At 52.9% G+C, this 16,535-nt stretch overlaps 1 protein-coding gene across 5 annotated transcripts; it reads right to left on the bottom strand.

Moving 5' to 3' along the window:
• Positions 1 to 14: 14 nt before the first annotated feature.
• On the bottom strand, positions 15 to 16,425 carry LOC122385178 (zinc transporter 1-like). 5 transcript variants are annotated; one of them, XM_043373254.1, is made up of 8 exons: positions 16,208 to 16,425; positions 11,839 to 12,018; positions 11,238 to 11,362; positions 9,931 to 10,028; positions 8,230 to 8,619; positions 4,900 to 5,165; positions 3,675 to 3,779; positions 15 to 1,702 (listed from the first exon to the last, which is right to left on the bottom strand). In XM_043373254.1, exons 2-8 carry the CDS (start codon positions 12,013 to 12,015, stop codon positions 1,577 to 1,579), a joined length of 1,287 nt encoding a protein of 428 aa, XP_043229189.1. In that variant the 5' UTR covers positions 12,016 to 12,018; positions 16,208 to 16,425; the 3' UTR covers positions 15 to 1,576. The 5 variants fall into 5 exon arrangements, with proteins under 5 accessions (XP_043229189.1, XP_043229188.1, XP_043229190.1 ...); XM_043373253.1 differs by having other exon boundaries at positions 15,994 to 16,413; XM_043373255.1 differs by having other exon boundaries at positions 15,976 to 16,399.
• Positions 16,426 to 16,535: the final 110 nt, after the last annotated feature.

Raw genomic sequence — 16,535 nt, 5'->3', positions numbered from 1 at the left:
GGCTACAGACGGCGCGCGGCACTCGAACACATGTATTTGCGATGTCATTCACACGTTGATAATTTGTTACGCAGTTACTATGATGTGTTTATACGCACACTGACTGAACACGATGGAGCTGCTCTCAGGTACGGCTTGGAGCACCGACAGGTCACCGCGCGTCCGCCGCACCCCTTGCAGGCCGTCCGAGCACACACGACGCAACGCCGACACCGACTGACTACTGTGACTGTGCTGTCGCCTGGCCACTACTATGCAGGACATCACCCGAGTTACCAGCTCAGAAAGCAGACTGTCTACCCCCAAAGTCACAAACCACGCGCGATTAGATCACTCCGCATCACAAGCCGTTTTCACTATAGCATTCGCGGCCATCTGACTCGTTCCAGACCAATAAACCCCGCGTCACGACTGTCGCCTCTGCGTCACGGAGCCCGCGGCGGCTCCGTGACGCTCCGGTCCATGTCACAGTGCGCCGTGAACACCTCCCGCCGGAGGGGAGAGGAGGACCGGTGCGATCCGCCCTCCAGGCACGTCCACGGCCGTCGCAGCTGCAGGCGACTGAGCCCGACTGCCGGCGGGGGTACGCCTCGACTGACGGGTGGCGCCGGCGCGGCGGGTGAGCGCGCTCCCGCCGCACATCGCGGGAATAGAGAGCCAGTACAGAGATTTCACGTTCCTAGACCTAAATCAACTGCTCCGTAATCTTTGGTAACAATATCAAATGCAGTCATAAACGTAAATGTCAACATCAAATAGTGGTGAGTAGGCAATGTTGTGAGAAACATTCAGTTAAAATATCAGAGTACGTGCTCCCGACCCCAAGTTACATAATTCATCAATTTGTCATCAATTGATTCGCTTCGCCACTATTCACAGCAGCTTGAAACCCACACATGCATATGAACACACAATGTTCAGCCCGAACTAAAATTGCAAACGATTGTTAACGTTCGGAGGTTGCCATGCATATTAGCATCGGTGAGATAGTCAAATAATGTCACTCCTTTTCGCTCGTAAAGCTACAGAGATCGGCATAAGGGCTGACCAGTAGGTATTTCGAGTCCTATCAGCCAAACCGTAAGCTCATCGCATCCGTTCGACTCGCCGTCTGTCTAAAATGTGTGAAACGGTGAACAAAAGTGATAAATAGGCCCGGCCGAATACGTGCGGGCCGGGCGGTGGTTAATTTCCAGTCGGAGTATTCCGTCACTGTGTGTGGCCCCGGTGACCGTCTGCGCTGACTGATCTGAGGAACCGTCCGTAAGGCCGAGGACGGAGGGCCGGTCTGCCGCGACAGCCCGCCAGTGAACGCGTCAGCGACCACAGCAGGGCGGCCAGTACCGGACGGCACACGGACAGTTTGAGGCTGGACGGGGCGGATGAACTCGTCACCCAGGAGGCGGTCTTTCTGACCACTCCTGACGCAGCAGCACTGTCCAGTCCACACGGGTCTGTCCAGAGGTCAGGTCATCCTCCGACCCACCGGTGTCGCTCAGTGACCTCTAGTCCACCTGCCGCCCTGCAGACAGTCAGGACACCTCGCCGGGCGCGCCGCTCGCCCCATCAGCTCCGGTCAGACCCCCGCTGAGCCCGGCCGGACCGAGACGCCCTCCAGGCCCGTGTCGGTGTCCGTGTAGGGCGGCAGGTCGCTGGCGCCGCCCGTCCGCTGGCGCACCAGCAGGCTCTCCGTCTCGTCCGACTGGAACGGTAGACAGGTAGACAGAGGTCAGCGTATCCCAGCCATCGGGACCGGGGACACAGAACACGGGGAGAACGGCAGACAGGTAGTAGACATAGATCAGCGTGTCCCAACCATCGGGACCGGGGACACAGAACACGGGGAATAAGGCAGACAGGCAGACAGAGCGGTCAGCGTATGCCAGCCATCGGGACCGGGACCACAGTACACAGAGAATACGGCAGACAGGCAGACAGCGGTCAGCGTGTCCCAGCCATCGGGACCGGGGACACAGTACGCGGGGAGAACGGCAGACAGGCAGACGCAGCGGTCAGCGTGTTCAGGCTATCGGGACCGGGACCACAGTACACATAGAATACGGCAGACAGGTAGACAGCGGTCAGCGCACCTCAGCCATCAGGAATGGGAAGAGCACACAGGAAATACGGCAGACAGAAAGCGGTCAGTGTATCCACGCCATCAGGACCGGGGAGAACACAACACTCAATACGCAGGGAATGCGGCAGACGCAGAGATGCAGCGGTCAGACCAGCAGGCCATCAGTACTGGGAACAGGAACACAGTACGCACTTTTGGAAACACGGTCAGAGAGCTTCGCAAAGGCGGCCGCTGGGTCAATGAGCCCAGCGCGACCGACAAACATGTTGACACACACTCAGCGAAGTCGAAAACAACAGAATGCTATGGCGCAGAACATATCCGACAAGCTCCACTGAACTGGAGTGCGTGATGGATAATGCTTATGCAGGGCTGCGGACTCGGAGTCGGAGTAGGAGTCTGAGTTGGTTGGAGTCGAAAGTTCTGACAGGAGTCGGAGTCGGTTTTATAAACCGGAGTCGGAGGCACCGAAAATCCATAGACTCCGCAGAACTGGCAGGGCTGCGGAGTCGGAATTGGAGTCAGTCGGAGTCAATAGTTCTGGCCGGAGTCGAAGTCGGAGTTAATTTTTGGAAGCCGGAGTCGGAGTTGGAGTCACTAAAAATCCATCAACTCCGCAGCCCAATGTCTTGGGATGATTTTCCGCTTTTTTCCCAGAGTACAACATCAGTAATACAACGATGACATTTACCGAACAACCAGGTTAAAGCGAAGCGGTGCGTCTCGAACAAGATCACTCAGTTTCCCAAGTTTTATCCAGCGCAGCAGTATTTATTTGTGAGGTCATCAAGTAAAAATTTGGAACGCGCTGAAATTACGGTCTCTGACAGCGCGTAAACTTCCCGATTGTTTCTATTGGCAGACTGTTCGATCTGCTGAGAGGTGGCGTCCACTCCGCTGAGCAGAGACGCACGCGATCACCCAGACTACACGTGACACTCAGCCTGGCGAACCCGTCCCTTCTACAAGTGGTTCCGTGACGCCTGGCCATTTCCTCGTCCGAGCCAAGGTCGCGTCAGATCCGCCCGAGCCGTCGGAGCGGGCGCGGACGCGGTCATAGCACACCACCGAGGGCGGGATACCGCGCAGGTCACCAGCTCAGCCTGAGTCACCCAGCTCGGCGGGGCAGACGTCAGCGCCGATTACAGCCGACGCGCCACTGACGCGCCACACGTGTGGTGGGCACAGATGGGCGCCGTGTTCAGTGTCTGTTCTGTGTTCCTGTGTTACGACCGAACACAGAGACCTGCCCCGGCGCTGAGCACACCTGCGGCCGCACAGCTGCTGCCCCGCCGAAAACCACCGCGGGCAGCGTGCAACAGCCGTCAGCGCACGGTCACAGACCGAATATCGATCAGCCCAGTGAACAAACAATGGCGAAACGTGACCAATAACCACATCGAGCTGGCGAAACCGCTCCGGTTATAGAGCACGGCTGAGCGGGCGAGAACAGCCGACCGCGGCGGCAGACCGACCCGGAACAGTCTCTCCCGTCCCCGGCTGGCGTGAGCCCGACTCCCGCCCCCACCGGACGAGACCCTTCACGAACCGCCGAGTCAGCGTGATCGGGGGAGAGAGGAGGAAGAGGACGTACCTTTTTGGCCGTGCAGCACTTTTGCGCCACACAGGCATCGTTGTCGGACGGCGGACAGTCCAGTATGCAAGTCTCGCTCTTGGTCGTGTGCGCCTCCTCCTCGTACTGAAAAACAAAGGGGCGATAGTTGAAAGGACAGCTGTATTGTTACCAAGCACAAAGGCGGGAATATGGTTGATATGGTTTAACGATAGATACCGACGAACACAGGGAGCAGGAGTTAAGGCTGGAACACAGCTCTCGCGCGTGCAAAATATCGCGCCTCGCTCCCCCGTTGGAAGACATTTTTTCGCTCCCAACTCTCACGGCATGAGTTGCAAGCTGACAACAAAAATACGCAAGTTTATGAGTCTTAACCAGCACAGCAGAATTCGCTGGTTGGGTCAGCAGGTAGAAGTGTGGAGCGCGCTGAAATTACTGTAACCTCATGAAATGAGCGAGACGCAGTTTGCACGCGTGGATGCTGTGTTCCAGCCTTTAGGGAGGACGGTAATACCGACAGGCACGATAATGGATGGATGGATGGATGATAATGGTTGAACGGCAGGTATTGGCAGATAACTTCCAGAATCAGCCACGATATAAAAAAAAACAATAAAAACCATGGTAGAATAAAAACAAAGGCAGGCATTCCTCCTCCTTGAACTCGACCGCTAATGAACTGGAAGACCAAGGTCACTCAGGATTCCTCCTCCTTGAACTCGACCGCTAATGAACTGGAAGACCAAGGTCACTCAGGATTCCGCAGATGACAAAGGAGTGAGGTCATTGGGAGAACAGCAGACTGACGGGCACTGACAGGCATATGGCCGAGAGCCACAGATAGGGAGGGGAGGGGGGTAGCATACCGATACAAACGGTGTGTGTGTCACTGAGAAGGAACGGCACATCCTGACAAACACTGGGTTCACAGCGGGCTCACACCAAACGATAATAAACACGGGGGGAAATTATAGCCAACACAGTGACTGTACTGGACGCACATTCACCCAAAGGTTGGCGCCCAGTAACAGGGCAGGGCATCAGTACCCCGGGTGGCAACACTACGCAGTACGCACACTGGAAGGTCATTTCGAAAGCACACACGAGAAGCCGAACATCGGCAAAGTCGATAACGCAGGAATGCTCCATTGAATATTCTTAGAAACGACACCGTGACAAGACACCACTTACATAACTAATGTGTGCGAGCGACCCCGCCCCCCGCAGCTGGCACAGTACTCACGTCGACAAACTCTGGCTGTATGGTGGTGGAGTGGATGCCCTCGTTGTGGAAGAGCTGCTTGATCTGCTCGGCGATGGTCATGTAGTCGGCCAGGTTGTGGCAGCGGATGTGCGCCGAGGCGATGATCCGGTCGCCGGCCAGCTGCCACACGTGAAACTCGTGCACGGCCAGCACGCCGTCGATCTCACGCAGGATCTTCTGTTCGATGAAGTCCACCTGGATGTGGGTGGGCACCGTCTGCAGCAGGATCATCGCGCTGTCCAGCACTGTCGGAGGAAACAGGGAGGGAATGGGCGTTAGTACACGCTGTCCAGCACTGTCGGAGGAAACAGGGAGGGAATGGGAGTTAGTAACTACACGCTGTCCCCCACTGCCGGAACAGGGAGAGAGCGGACATTAATACCCGCTGATTATCACTCCAAGAGCACGGAGGAGGGGAGGGGGGGAGGGTAGGACGCCTCGGCGACAAAGGCCATTTCGCAAAGCACGGAGGGAAGGGAACGAGTCGTCGTTAGTACAATACTCCGAATAAGTTAACATCGTAACACTTGGGCCCTGTTTCACCGGTGATAGCAGCACGCTGCTATCACACGTGTCAAATTGGGTTTCCATGGAAACATCAGCAAACCATGACGCCGTCAATCTGTGTGATGTCATCAAATATTGCTGCCAGCAGCTTCATGGCCGTGCTATCAAACAAATATTATCAAACGCATTCAACGAAACAGCAACTCTGTTCCAAACGCAGCTCACGGATTACACGAAACGTCATTAGCGTGCCCTCATCACATCACGTCAGCTCGCGCAATTTGATAGTAGCGTGCTGCTATCACCGGTGAAACAGGGCCCGGGTTGGCAACCGGCCTCGGGGATGACGTGGGTTAGTTTATATTGTGAAAACGGATGCACCCTCAATACCTTACTAGCCGGTAGTCTTCGTCAGCTACCTGCTTCGGGTAACACGCCTAGCATTTGACCGGACCGTTCATTCACGATATCATAGATATTTTTGACGCGGCTTCAATGCATGAATGCATAGCTCAGGGTTGCATTTGCATGTTAGACTCATTCTTGCAGCCAGGAATTCAATGAATACCAACGTTTGTTGACGCATCGGTCCATGAAAATCACTATGACTGAATACATGTCTGGTCTGTTTGGATCGCTGAGTGGGAGGACGATGAAGGGCGTCTAGCGTGATAGCGTTATCAATCATCCATCCCTGTGACGCCGACTGACTATCCGCCAACTACAAATTACACCCGCCACATCTGGTTACCTTGGCTCGGCGGCCTGTAACCAACCGCCGAACCCTGTCTCTGTCTGACAACCTTGAACCGAGGCTGGCTTGGCTCCGACCCGCACAGTGGCGCCCGCACAAAAAACATCGCTGGTCCCGGAGCGGGCGGCCCGTCCGCTCCATCGCACGGCGCCTACCCCCGCCTCCCACAGAGCGGGGTCTATCCGAGGGCGGGCGGTGCGCCGGCCCGCTCTATTCCATAACAGTACCATTGCAGGGTGGTCTGTTGACCCACTGACCCAGAGACGGCCGCCCCCTCCCCCTCCCTCCGTGGGGAGTTTCTCAGTGTTCCCCGAGTCACTGGGGACGGCGGGAAGAACGCCTACAGCCGCCCGCCGCCGCGGTTCGCACGACGCGGCGGAGTATCAAACGACTATCGATCACAGTGCCAAGGCCAGGCCGCCCGGCGACTGCCGCCCCCGCGGCTCGCTCAGATCTATCAGGGCGGCAGTGGCCCGGGCGAAACACCCACGCCAGACAGACAATCAGACAAGTAGACGGAAAAACAGACACAGAGAGACAAAGAGAGACACCCACGCCAAGCAGTGACAGAGGCACGGCCAGACAGCCTGCCTGCAACTCCCGCCCCCGGCTCGTTAAGATGATAATTGTGTTAGATTAAGAATCTAGCAGACAGACGCACAGCTCAGGCTGCCGGCGTGACCCCGTGCCGAGCGTCACGTCACGGGTGCGGTGCGTTGCCCTGCACGCGCTGGCAGCGAGCCGTCCAGTGCGGGTGGCCGGGTTCGCGCTGCTCTCGGCTGGCCGTGTGCCAGCCAGCGGCGCCGGCGGGGGAGGGATGCCGCACCGCTCCGCTCTGCCGCCTGGCCCGCCACGCCGGACGGACGAACGCCGGCAGTCACGAATCACGGCAATAATGGCCGGCCGCACCGCGACTCATAAATCCCAACAGCTTCCCCATGGCCGTCGAGTGGCTTACGTCCCATTAACTCGCATCAGTCGAATGGAGATGAATATCCATTAGTCCGGAACGGTTACGACCGCCATTTGGCACACAAAGAGCAACATAACGCTCTTATGCAAAGGCCAATCGCATCCAACGCCATCAGAGAAAAGTTATCAAACCGTCTAAAAGAAAGTCCCAGAGCAGCAGAGTGTAACGCCTTTCCCTTTCGCTGGCACCAGCTGATCGTAGAAAACTGCGCTGGATTCGTGACGCCAGTGAAACCCGGTCACCATGCGCTGGCCCTGCAGCACGCAGCCCCCCCCCCCCCCCCCCCCTACTGCCGGGCGGCGTGGCTGAGCTGCCCGCCAGCAGCAGCTGTCCGCCCTCTGCCGCCCCATCCCGCTGACTCAGGCCGCACACGCCACACAGCCGGCCGGGCGCAACTCCCCGTCTCCGTGCAGCCGCCTGCTCCCAGACTCGGCGGCTCAGCCCGCTCCTCCGCCGTCTCCGCTGCGCCCGGCACGCGGGAGTGGGGACGGACCGAGTAACCCGAGCGGTACCCGTGCCGGGCGCATCGGGCCGTCACCCGGCACAGACACGGACGGACTCCGCACGGTACAGAAACGGAGAGAATTCATCCGACGCAGCGGATTCCACCCGGCACAATGAACAGTAGCCCGTCACCCGGCACAACCACGGAAAGACTCCACCCAGTACAGCGGAGTTCACCAGGCTCAGGCTGACAGCGAGGCGTCACCAGACGCGGCACGCAGCAGAGCGTCATCCGGCACAACAACAGACTCCACCCGGTACACCGAACTAACACGCGTGCAGTGTGCTTCACCGGACACCGCCGGAGCGGCCGGCGACGCTGACGCCGCGGTGCAAAACAAACCCAGGTCTACCACCTCGGGCCACCGGGCGACCACACAGCGAGCCTACCGGCGCATTTGACGCCACCTGAGCTGTGCATTTGACACCGCCTGAGTGGTTCACGGGACACCACCGGAGTTCACACTTCTGTGTCTCTACCATAAATCTCGTAACGTGCTCTTCCCCGCCCACAGCAGAAGTATCCTAATCTACCGTAGTGCCCCCTCCCTTTTCCACCAGCGATACTCACACAGTGGGTAGACGCTGCGCAGAATCAGCATCACCATGATGACGCTTAGCGCCGGGTCGACGTACATCCGATACTCCCAGTCCGTCTTCCAGATCACCACCGCAGAGATGATGACGATGACGGAGCCGATGGCGTCGGCCAGCACGTGCAGGAACACGCCGCGCATGTTCATCTGCTGGGCGCCGGCGGTGCGCGGCCGGCCATCCACCAGCGCCTGACCCGTCTCCTCGGCGTCGTCATCAGCCACGAACGAGCTGAGGTGGCCGCGCGCCGTGTTGGGCAGCGGCTGCAGCTGCGGCGACGGCGTCTCGGCGGCGGCCGCCTTCTTGGAGACGCCGCCGTGCGAGTGGCCGTGACTGCCGCCACCGTGACTGTGGCCGTGACTGTGGTCTGTGGGGGGGGGGGGGGGCAGGGGTCAGCGGAGGGAGCGGGACAGAGCAGAATTACCGATACGGAAGTGTACCGATCATAAAGTAGGAGTACATAGCAGTTATCGGGAACCGCGGGCGGCACTGGTTCCCCACCTGTTTCTATTACCATTGTTCGGTTATACAGACAAACGTGAAGCAGGCGGTAGTTGAGTGGCGTTTCCGGTATCCGGAACAGGTAGCGGCGGCCGCAGCAATGGGACGCGCCCAGCGATACCTGTATCAATGGGACGCGCCCAGCGACAGCTCTATCAATGGGAAGCTGGCGGCCGGTGATGGCTCACGCTGTATCTATGGGACCCGGCCCAGCGACGGCCGCCCGGCCACGCCCGTGGCGTGATATCGATGTGCGCAGAATGTCATTAACCCAAATCGACCATGGCCATTGAGCGGCCAAATGACAGAGCGGCTAGCTATTACACCAAAGAAGCGCCCGGTCCGTGCTGTATAAATTACACTTCACCAGAGGCGGACAATATCACTCTGGCAAGTGCCATTATTGTTGATACATGAATCAACATAACTTATGCCAGTGCTGAAAAACACTCCGGCGATGGAGCGATTTTTCCCAGTGAGTGAATTGATAGTGGCACGGGCGAGGGCTGATAGCACATCTGTATGCATACAAAATTAGCACATTACCTTTATTACAACAACCAGTACAACATCGTCTACTGAAAATTGACACTGGACAGCACAAGGCTTACTCATGCTCGTTCATTTATCCTAGGTATCGTGTACCTGCCAACCCCTTCATCAACATAACCGGACGTCGATTTGCATTGTAAACACACGGGCAGTTATAGCACCCGGCACACAAATTCGTACCCTGCCGTCAAAACAAGACTCCGAAGGGTTACGGGATACGACCCAGCGACCCCGGCAGCCCAGAGGGAGAGAATGGTTCGCAAATAGACAGAGACGGACCCAGGATATGTGGTCAGCCAAGAAGAGGCCGAGAAGGGGGGGGGGGGGCAATCAGGGGCCGCTGCAGGACGAAGGCCGGAGGAAGGGCTGGTCAGGGACAGGAAGCTGACTGAAGCAGGTGAGGGCCGGAGATCTACCTAGAGCAGATCAGGGGCCTATGGAGATGGAGGGGGGGGGGGGGGGGGGCTCTAACTGAGGGTAGATCAGCGGCCGCTGCGGGGTCATATTGGCTCAGGTCACCGACTGCCGCGGACAGGTAGGTACTCACTGGCAAACAGTCCCAGAGGTACTCACTAGCAAACAGTCCCAAAGGTACTCACTAGCAAACAGTCCCAAAGGTACTCACTGGCAAACAGTCCCAGGCCGATAACGTTCACCACCAGACCCAGCACGCCCACAATCAGAATCATCTCCGGATTGGTGATGTCCTCCACCTCGTAAAACCTGAAACGACGTAAAGCACTCGGTGACGAGAGACGCCCACCGCGGGAGGAGCTGAGAGCGAGCACAGCCAACGTGGGCTGCGTGACTACTACTATTTATAGTCACCGTGACTACTACCTGTTTACAGGTTAGTAAGAAGAGATGATACAGGATAACAGTGTCTGAATTCGTCATTTAATGGAGTGTAAGCGGTTTGATAAACAAAAAGGCAAGGGGCCCGATATCAGTCAACGGTACACATACAGCGTCTTGCAGTTTAAATGTATCTTGTCAACTGATTAGACATTTCTCTGGAAATATTCATACTAAACCACACTCTTCAAAAGTATTCTTGTCATGGGACAAAGCTAATGGCCACGTGATAATGCGGTAAAACCATCGGATTCACTTTATAGCCAAGGCACCGCTTGCGAGCACTTGTATTTTGGATAGTGTAATGCCTACTAGAAATAGATTACGGAACATTGGAGCAACATGAGGCGCTCAATACTCGTTGTACAATAGACGTTGTTGAGACGCTCAATACTCAGCATTACTCAACTGCAGGTTGTTGTGCTGTAACATCCTTGCTATGAATCAGCAGGATGTTGCACACAGCACAGGAAACGAATTGCACACAACACAAAACAAACACACGGGCAAAGATCATGATCTAGTAGCGGCCAGCCAGCCGCTATCGAGTGAAGTGGTCTAAACTGCTGCAATCTGAACAACTGATTGCGTTTTCGGCGGACGGAAATAAGAATAGTAAATGGCAAATCAAAGCACTTGCGCCACCTTATTCAGGAGTCAGGTCCAACCTAAAGGACATTAATTATACTCCTGGGTACAACACAGTTTCAGAAGGTAATGAGGCAAACGATGCGCGCGAAGATAGCTCTCCACAATCATGTAAACATCGCAGCGCATCTGGCGATGATTAGGACATGATTTCTCGGAAAGCGCTGGTTTGTGACGCAGTACGACCATCGTGAACTATCTAGACGGTGAAACCAGATATCTCAGTGATGAAAGCAGCACGAGACAACCGGACTGCGCCGGTGACATCCGCGTATACCCATCACCGCACGGGGAAAGGGTGATAGCGGCCGCGGTAATATGAGACACCACGACGGTTTTTCGATCGGGTGGATACCGAATGACCGCAATTGTTACTTTATTGGGGCTATTGATGTAGTTAGTCAATAAGCACGGTCTATGCCGACCTACCTTTTCAGCGACTCGACAAAGATGGAGAAGCAGAGGGCGATGAGGAACACGGAGTTGACCAGGGCGCCGAGCACCTCCGCTCGTGCCCAGCCGAACGTGTTCTTGGACCACTTCTTTGGAGACATCTGTTGGAACAGCGGAGCAGCAATCACTACGTTTCCATAACACGTCTAAATCGATTTAGCGAAATTTCACGTGCGTTTTTCTCGGAAACTATTTATCTTATGCAAAAAATGAGCGTATATATGGTTTTAGCTAGCACCTAATCCTATATTTACATTTTTAAATTGTGCCTAAATGCTATGATGGAGCAAATCCATTTTTCAAAATCGGCTTAGCTTGTGCCATGGAAACGTAGCCAATAAGTGACACTCAAGAAGGGGCGCAATATCACAGGAACGGCAGGGTGAATCGATGTAAAATTACCGTTTTTCTGACGTTTCCAATCACTTGTCCTGTAAGTGCCCAGATAAGCGAACTTTGCTCAATGAACCCACGTGAAATAGGGCAGTAAGAACGGTATCGTCCGGAAATGGCAAAACAAACACACGCAGCACACGTGGATGGCGTGCGCGGCCACTCGAGTCGGTCGGACACTCACCCGCACTGCCAGGAAGGCCACGACCAGCGCCACCACGTCGCTGAGCATGTGGAAACTGTCGGCCACCAGCGCCATCGAGTTGGTGGCGTAGCCGACGATGATCTCCACCAGGAAGAAGGTGGTGGTCAGGCTGAACATGGTCAGCAGCCGGCATTTCTTGCCAGAGTATTTACCCATGGTCTGGCGAACAGATGGTCAGCATGGGTCAGGTCCCTATACCAGGATTAACGTAATCTGGGATCTGGCACATCGCGACACTTTGCTGCGACATACGGGAAATGGGTGAAAATGGTCACAGACGCACTTCAATGCAATCGTTTTTCAAACCTACGTCATATCAGCTGACGGTTAAAGCTATGCAATGGCGCCGCTATGCTGATGCAGCAGTTACCATTCCAGCTTCGAAAAAACGACACTGAACTAGAGCCGTCATCACAACTCGGCCAATCAAAACCTAAAAACCTACACCAATATGGCATCGTCAGCAAGTACCTTTTGTTCACTCTCAGCACTTGTTCGGTATTCAAGCTAAGGCCACCAGGCCCACTAAGGCCAACAGCAGGGTTCACTGGATACCGTGAACACGAAGTAGAGACCGCAGAGCCACTACCGGAGCTCCGTTCCGTGCGCCGGACCACAGACCAACTGGCAGACCACAGACCCAGACCAGTCAATTGTACCGATCCCGCGCAGCAGCTGACCCATCAGCGGCCTCAACAGCTGTCGGTGCCGCGCCGACCCCCCGTCAGACAAGGCCGTTTTTGTGCGCGCATAAAAAGGTGCGCGCCCGCGGCCGCGGTGAGCCCAGGGCGAGTAATGCCTACTGCGACAGACAAAAAGGTAACTGACGGCGACACTCCACCCCGACCGGAGTAGACTGGAGCGGGTTCCGTACACGACCACTGATACAAAGTCGGGAGGGTGTGTGTACTCTGTAGGTCCAAACTGCCGCAAAGCACACGTGATGCGGTCGAGGCACGTGCTCGGTACAATGGTCCCTGGGGTGGGTAAGGTAGTGGAGCCGACCGTCCGTGCCTTGTTCATGACAGCACGACACGGAGGCGACCGGCATGAGCTCCGTTCCGTCTGCGCCCGGTAACAGACATACGCTAATAATTGCGCGGGGGGAGGGGGACAGAAAACAGTTACGGCAGATCACAATAATGAGTATGTAGATCTCATAGGTGTCCACTGTCCAGTTTAGATTTATTCCTCCTATCCAGCACCTATCTGGCCATGAAAGATCACAGCAGTGTCGAGCAGCCGCGATACAGACTGAAGTAACAATGGAAAAGATGGCAAAGTACCTAATGGTGAAGCACCCAGTAAATACCTGGATGAAAAATGGTGAGACCTCTGTAACTGACAGCTGGTAGCAGCATGATACCATGGGCGTAGGAACCTCATGAAAAGTTGGGGGGGGGGGGGGGGGGGGCAGTGAAACTTCAGTGACACTTCGTGGGAGCCCCAATACCCATATGAAGAAATCATTTGCAGTTTTGTGTTCATCTCACCTTGCTGAACCATTTCCTGCTCTTTGTTTTGCATCTAAATAAAAAATAAAGATTTTACTTAAAAAATGGCTGAAAAGTGTGTGTTGGGGGGGGGGGCATGGAAACATACATGAAAACTGTGCATGAAACACTACTAAAACTATGAAATCTGCCAAACGTCAAGGCCAAAGCCAAAATAAAAAAGACCAATGAGACCAGTAGAAGACACTAACCAAAGTTACAGACAAAATAGAAAACAGAAGCATTATTCTTTCTCATTAGTTCCAATTAAAAGGAAAAAATGCACAGCAATTCTAGCCATCATGCTGAGGGACTTTTAGGCCAAAAGAAAAATACAATACCTCATTACTGGTTTTTGTCCTCCTCCCTCTAATAACTTCTTAGCTATTATTGAACTTATGACATTATATGCAGTAGAAATGGCATAGAGATTCAGATGAAATTACATAAATCTATACACCTTCTTGGATCTGGCTCACTTCCCAACACAATGCAAAACATTGAAGTTAGGGCATGTGATATATATGTCAAAAAAAAAAAACAGAATGAATGTCTTGGACTGCTTTTGATAAAGATGTGAAATCAACAATGCTGGTGTTTACCAATTTGTGCATTGATAACCAGTAATATGGGTTAGAAGCAATCACTTCAGAATACCATTATTTGTGAATAGCTTACAGTATGAAATATTAAGCCCAGGCTTGAAAAGCTATGAGGAAAAGTATGAGTCAGAATGATGACTGAGATTGATGGTTGCTAGCCCAGTGTCAGTCAAGTCTGTTTCAATCTTAAAACTTACTGATGGCACAGATATAACATAACCATGCAGCTCATAAGAGAGTCCAGTTTTCCACGTTTTGAAAAAAGAGTCCAGTTTGAGGATAAGAAGTGTTGTTTTTTAAGTAGTGAGATCCAGCCTCCTCTTCTTCTTCAGCTTCAAGCCCAGTCCCCTGGTCCTTCAGTTATCAAAAGTTGACCATCCTCTTAGGATCAATGGCAAGTTTATTAGTCAGAATCTTGTAGGTCTTTTCATAAACAGATTACCAAGACCAGCCTGACCCTCCTTGTCCTTACTCAAGCTCATATTTTGCAGTCTATCTTCTGTGCAAACAGACTGCTGGCCTTTAAGACCACTTTCCAAGTAAGTTGACAAGGTGAGACCTGATTTCTTGAATCACTTAGTTGCTCTCCTTTGATCTCCTTTCAGGTTTTGTATATCTTAAGCCATGTGAGATCTGACTACTGACAAACATCTAGTCCATACATTGTCCAGCAAGGTGGAAGGTATTAAGTAGCTATAGAAGCTAGCCTTCATGTTCTTGGTGGTAAATTTGAGATGTGAAGGCTACTGGTGGGGTCTGGACTTCATTGTCTTGATTTCAGGCTAACCAACTGCTATCTCAACCTGGCTCAGTTCAAAGCACCATGTCAGATATTGAATAGGTATGTACTCTTTTAAATCACTGAGCCTATTCACATGTGGGATTTTAATTTAGTTGAAAATCATCCACCCAGTTTGAATTGGTGCAGAATACACATTTGACATCAAGCACCCAGACCCTGTCCTATCTGATCATACGCAGCTACCCGACGCTGCCGGGTCATGAGTAAAGTATTGACCTGAAAAAGTACCTACCATTTTACCAATATGAATAGGTAGGTAGGTAGGTAGGTACCTCAACCCACCTAGCTGGAACTGGAAGGGCATTAGTAGAGCAGACATCACCTGAAGGTTTTCCAACAGAGGAGAGGCGCTGTAGATTCGTAGGTTGTAGGGTGGGTTTGTAGGTTTGTAGGTTGTAGGTTTTTAGGTTGTAGGTAGGTTTGTAGGTTGTAGGTTGTAGGTTGTAGGCTAGGTTAGGTCAGGTTAGGTTAGGTTTGTTTAGGTCTTCCTAGAAAGAAGCACGTCCGGGTATGGCGCTTCTCCTTGGTTGGAAAACCCTCATGTGACATCTGCTCTACTAATACCGCTGGAGGCTCTGCGTAGGTAAGCTGTATGCTGTGTGACAGAGCCGTCAGTCATTTGCTTTATGAAGCAGTTGTCATAGCAAATTCATACTGATTGGGTTTGTTCCCGTCGCTCCTCTAACCTCCTCCAACCTCCTCTCGTTTCAAAAAATTGTTCCCGTCGCTCCTCCAAGCTCCTCCAAGCTCATCTTGATTTCACATCTCACCACCACTATTTGCCTCCTCCCTCATCCCAAACGAAAGTTGGTTTTTTGGAGGAGGCTCTTGCGTAGACATATTTGGCGCACGTAATACAAATGTGAATTGTTTGTAAATGAGATTTGAGGGAAGTGGAAATGATTTTAGTGATTGATGACAATTGGATATCTTTAAATAGTAATGTTTGATATTAATCTAAGGTTATTTTATTAGAAAGCGATTATTATCTCTTGATTTATGTTTGCGCGCCATAAATCGCCGACCGTTACAGCCCGCAAACAGCTGATTTCCTCGCGAAAATGTTCCCGTGGCTCCTCTGAAACGGCTCTCCTCCAAGCTCATCCAAGCTCATCCGAGATTTTTTGGGAGGAGCGACGGGAACAGACCCATAGAGTCAATGCAATAAAACATATCAGTCATTAATAATAATCAAATATAACTAAGCCATCAACTTTACCTGCTATAAAAATTTAACCGCACTGGCACCGCCACCGCAACCCAAACCGCGGTCCTTGTCTATTCTTCGAGTCGAGCCTGTCGGCCTGCGCTTCACTTGTCAGTGACAACTTACAAATTAAAACCACAACATTCTTATTTCTTGAATAAGGTCAAGTAAAACTTGCCACTACCTTCTACACATCCGCCCTCCCCCGACCGCGTCACTTCTCTGCCGCCCAAGGCCCTCTAACCTGCCGCCGCCGCTGCCGCCGTTCTCACAAATCGCTGCTTTGGAAAGTAAACAAAGCACATGTTGGATAGAGATGACAAAAGTACAAAACTCACAACTGCCCTTTGCTTGGCAAAATTTTATTCTTATTGATGATAATTTCATAACTAAATTGATAACAGTTGTCTCGAAAATAATTATGACATATCAATTTATCGCAATTTTGGGGAAATTTTAGTTACACTAAAATATAAGTTAACAAAACAAGTGTACATATAAAACGTAGAAATTGTAAGAGATAAATTTAAATTGTTTTCTTTGCTTACAAAATTGATTTAAGCTGAAAAAGC

This window comes from Amphibalanus amphitrite, unplaced genomic scaffold (assembly GCF_019059575.1).
Source record: "Amphibalanus amphitrite isolate SeventyFive unplaced genomic scaffold, NRLGWU_Aamphi_draft 000211F_arrow, whole genome shotgun sequence".
NCBI classification, from domain to species: Eukaryota; Metazoa; Arthropoda; class Thecostraca; order Balanomorpha; family Balanidae; genus Amphibalanus; species Amphibalanus amphitrite.
The sequence above is the reverse complement of the archived record's forward strand: the minus strand, read 5'-3'. Positions and strand labels throughout refer to the sequence as shown.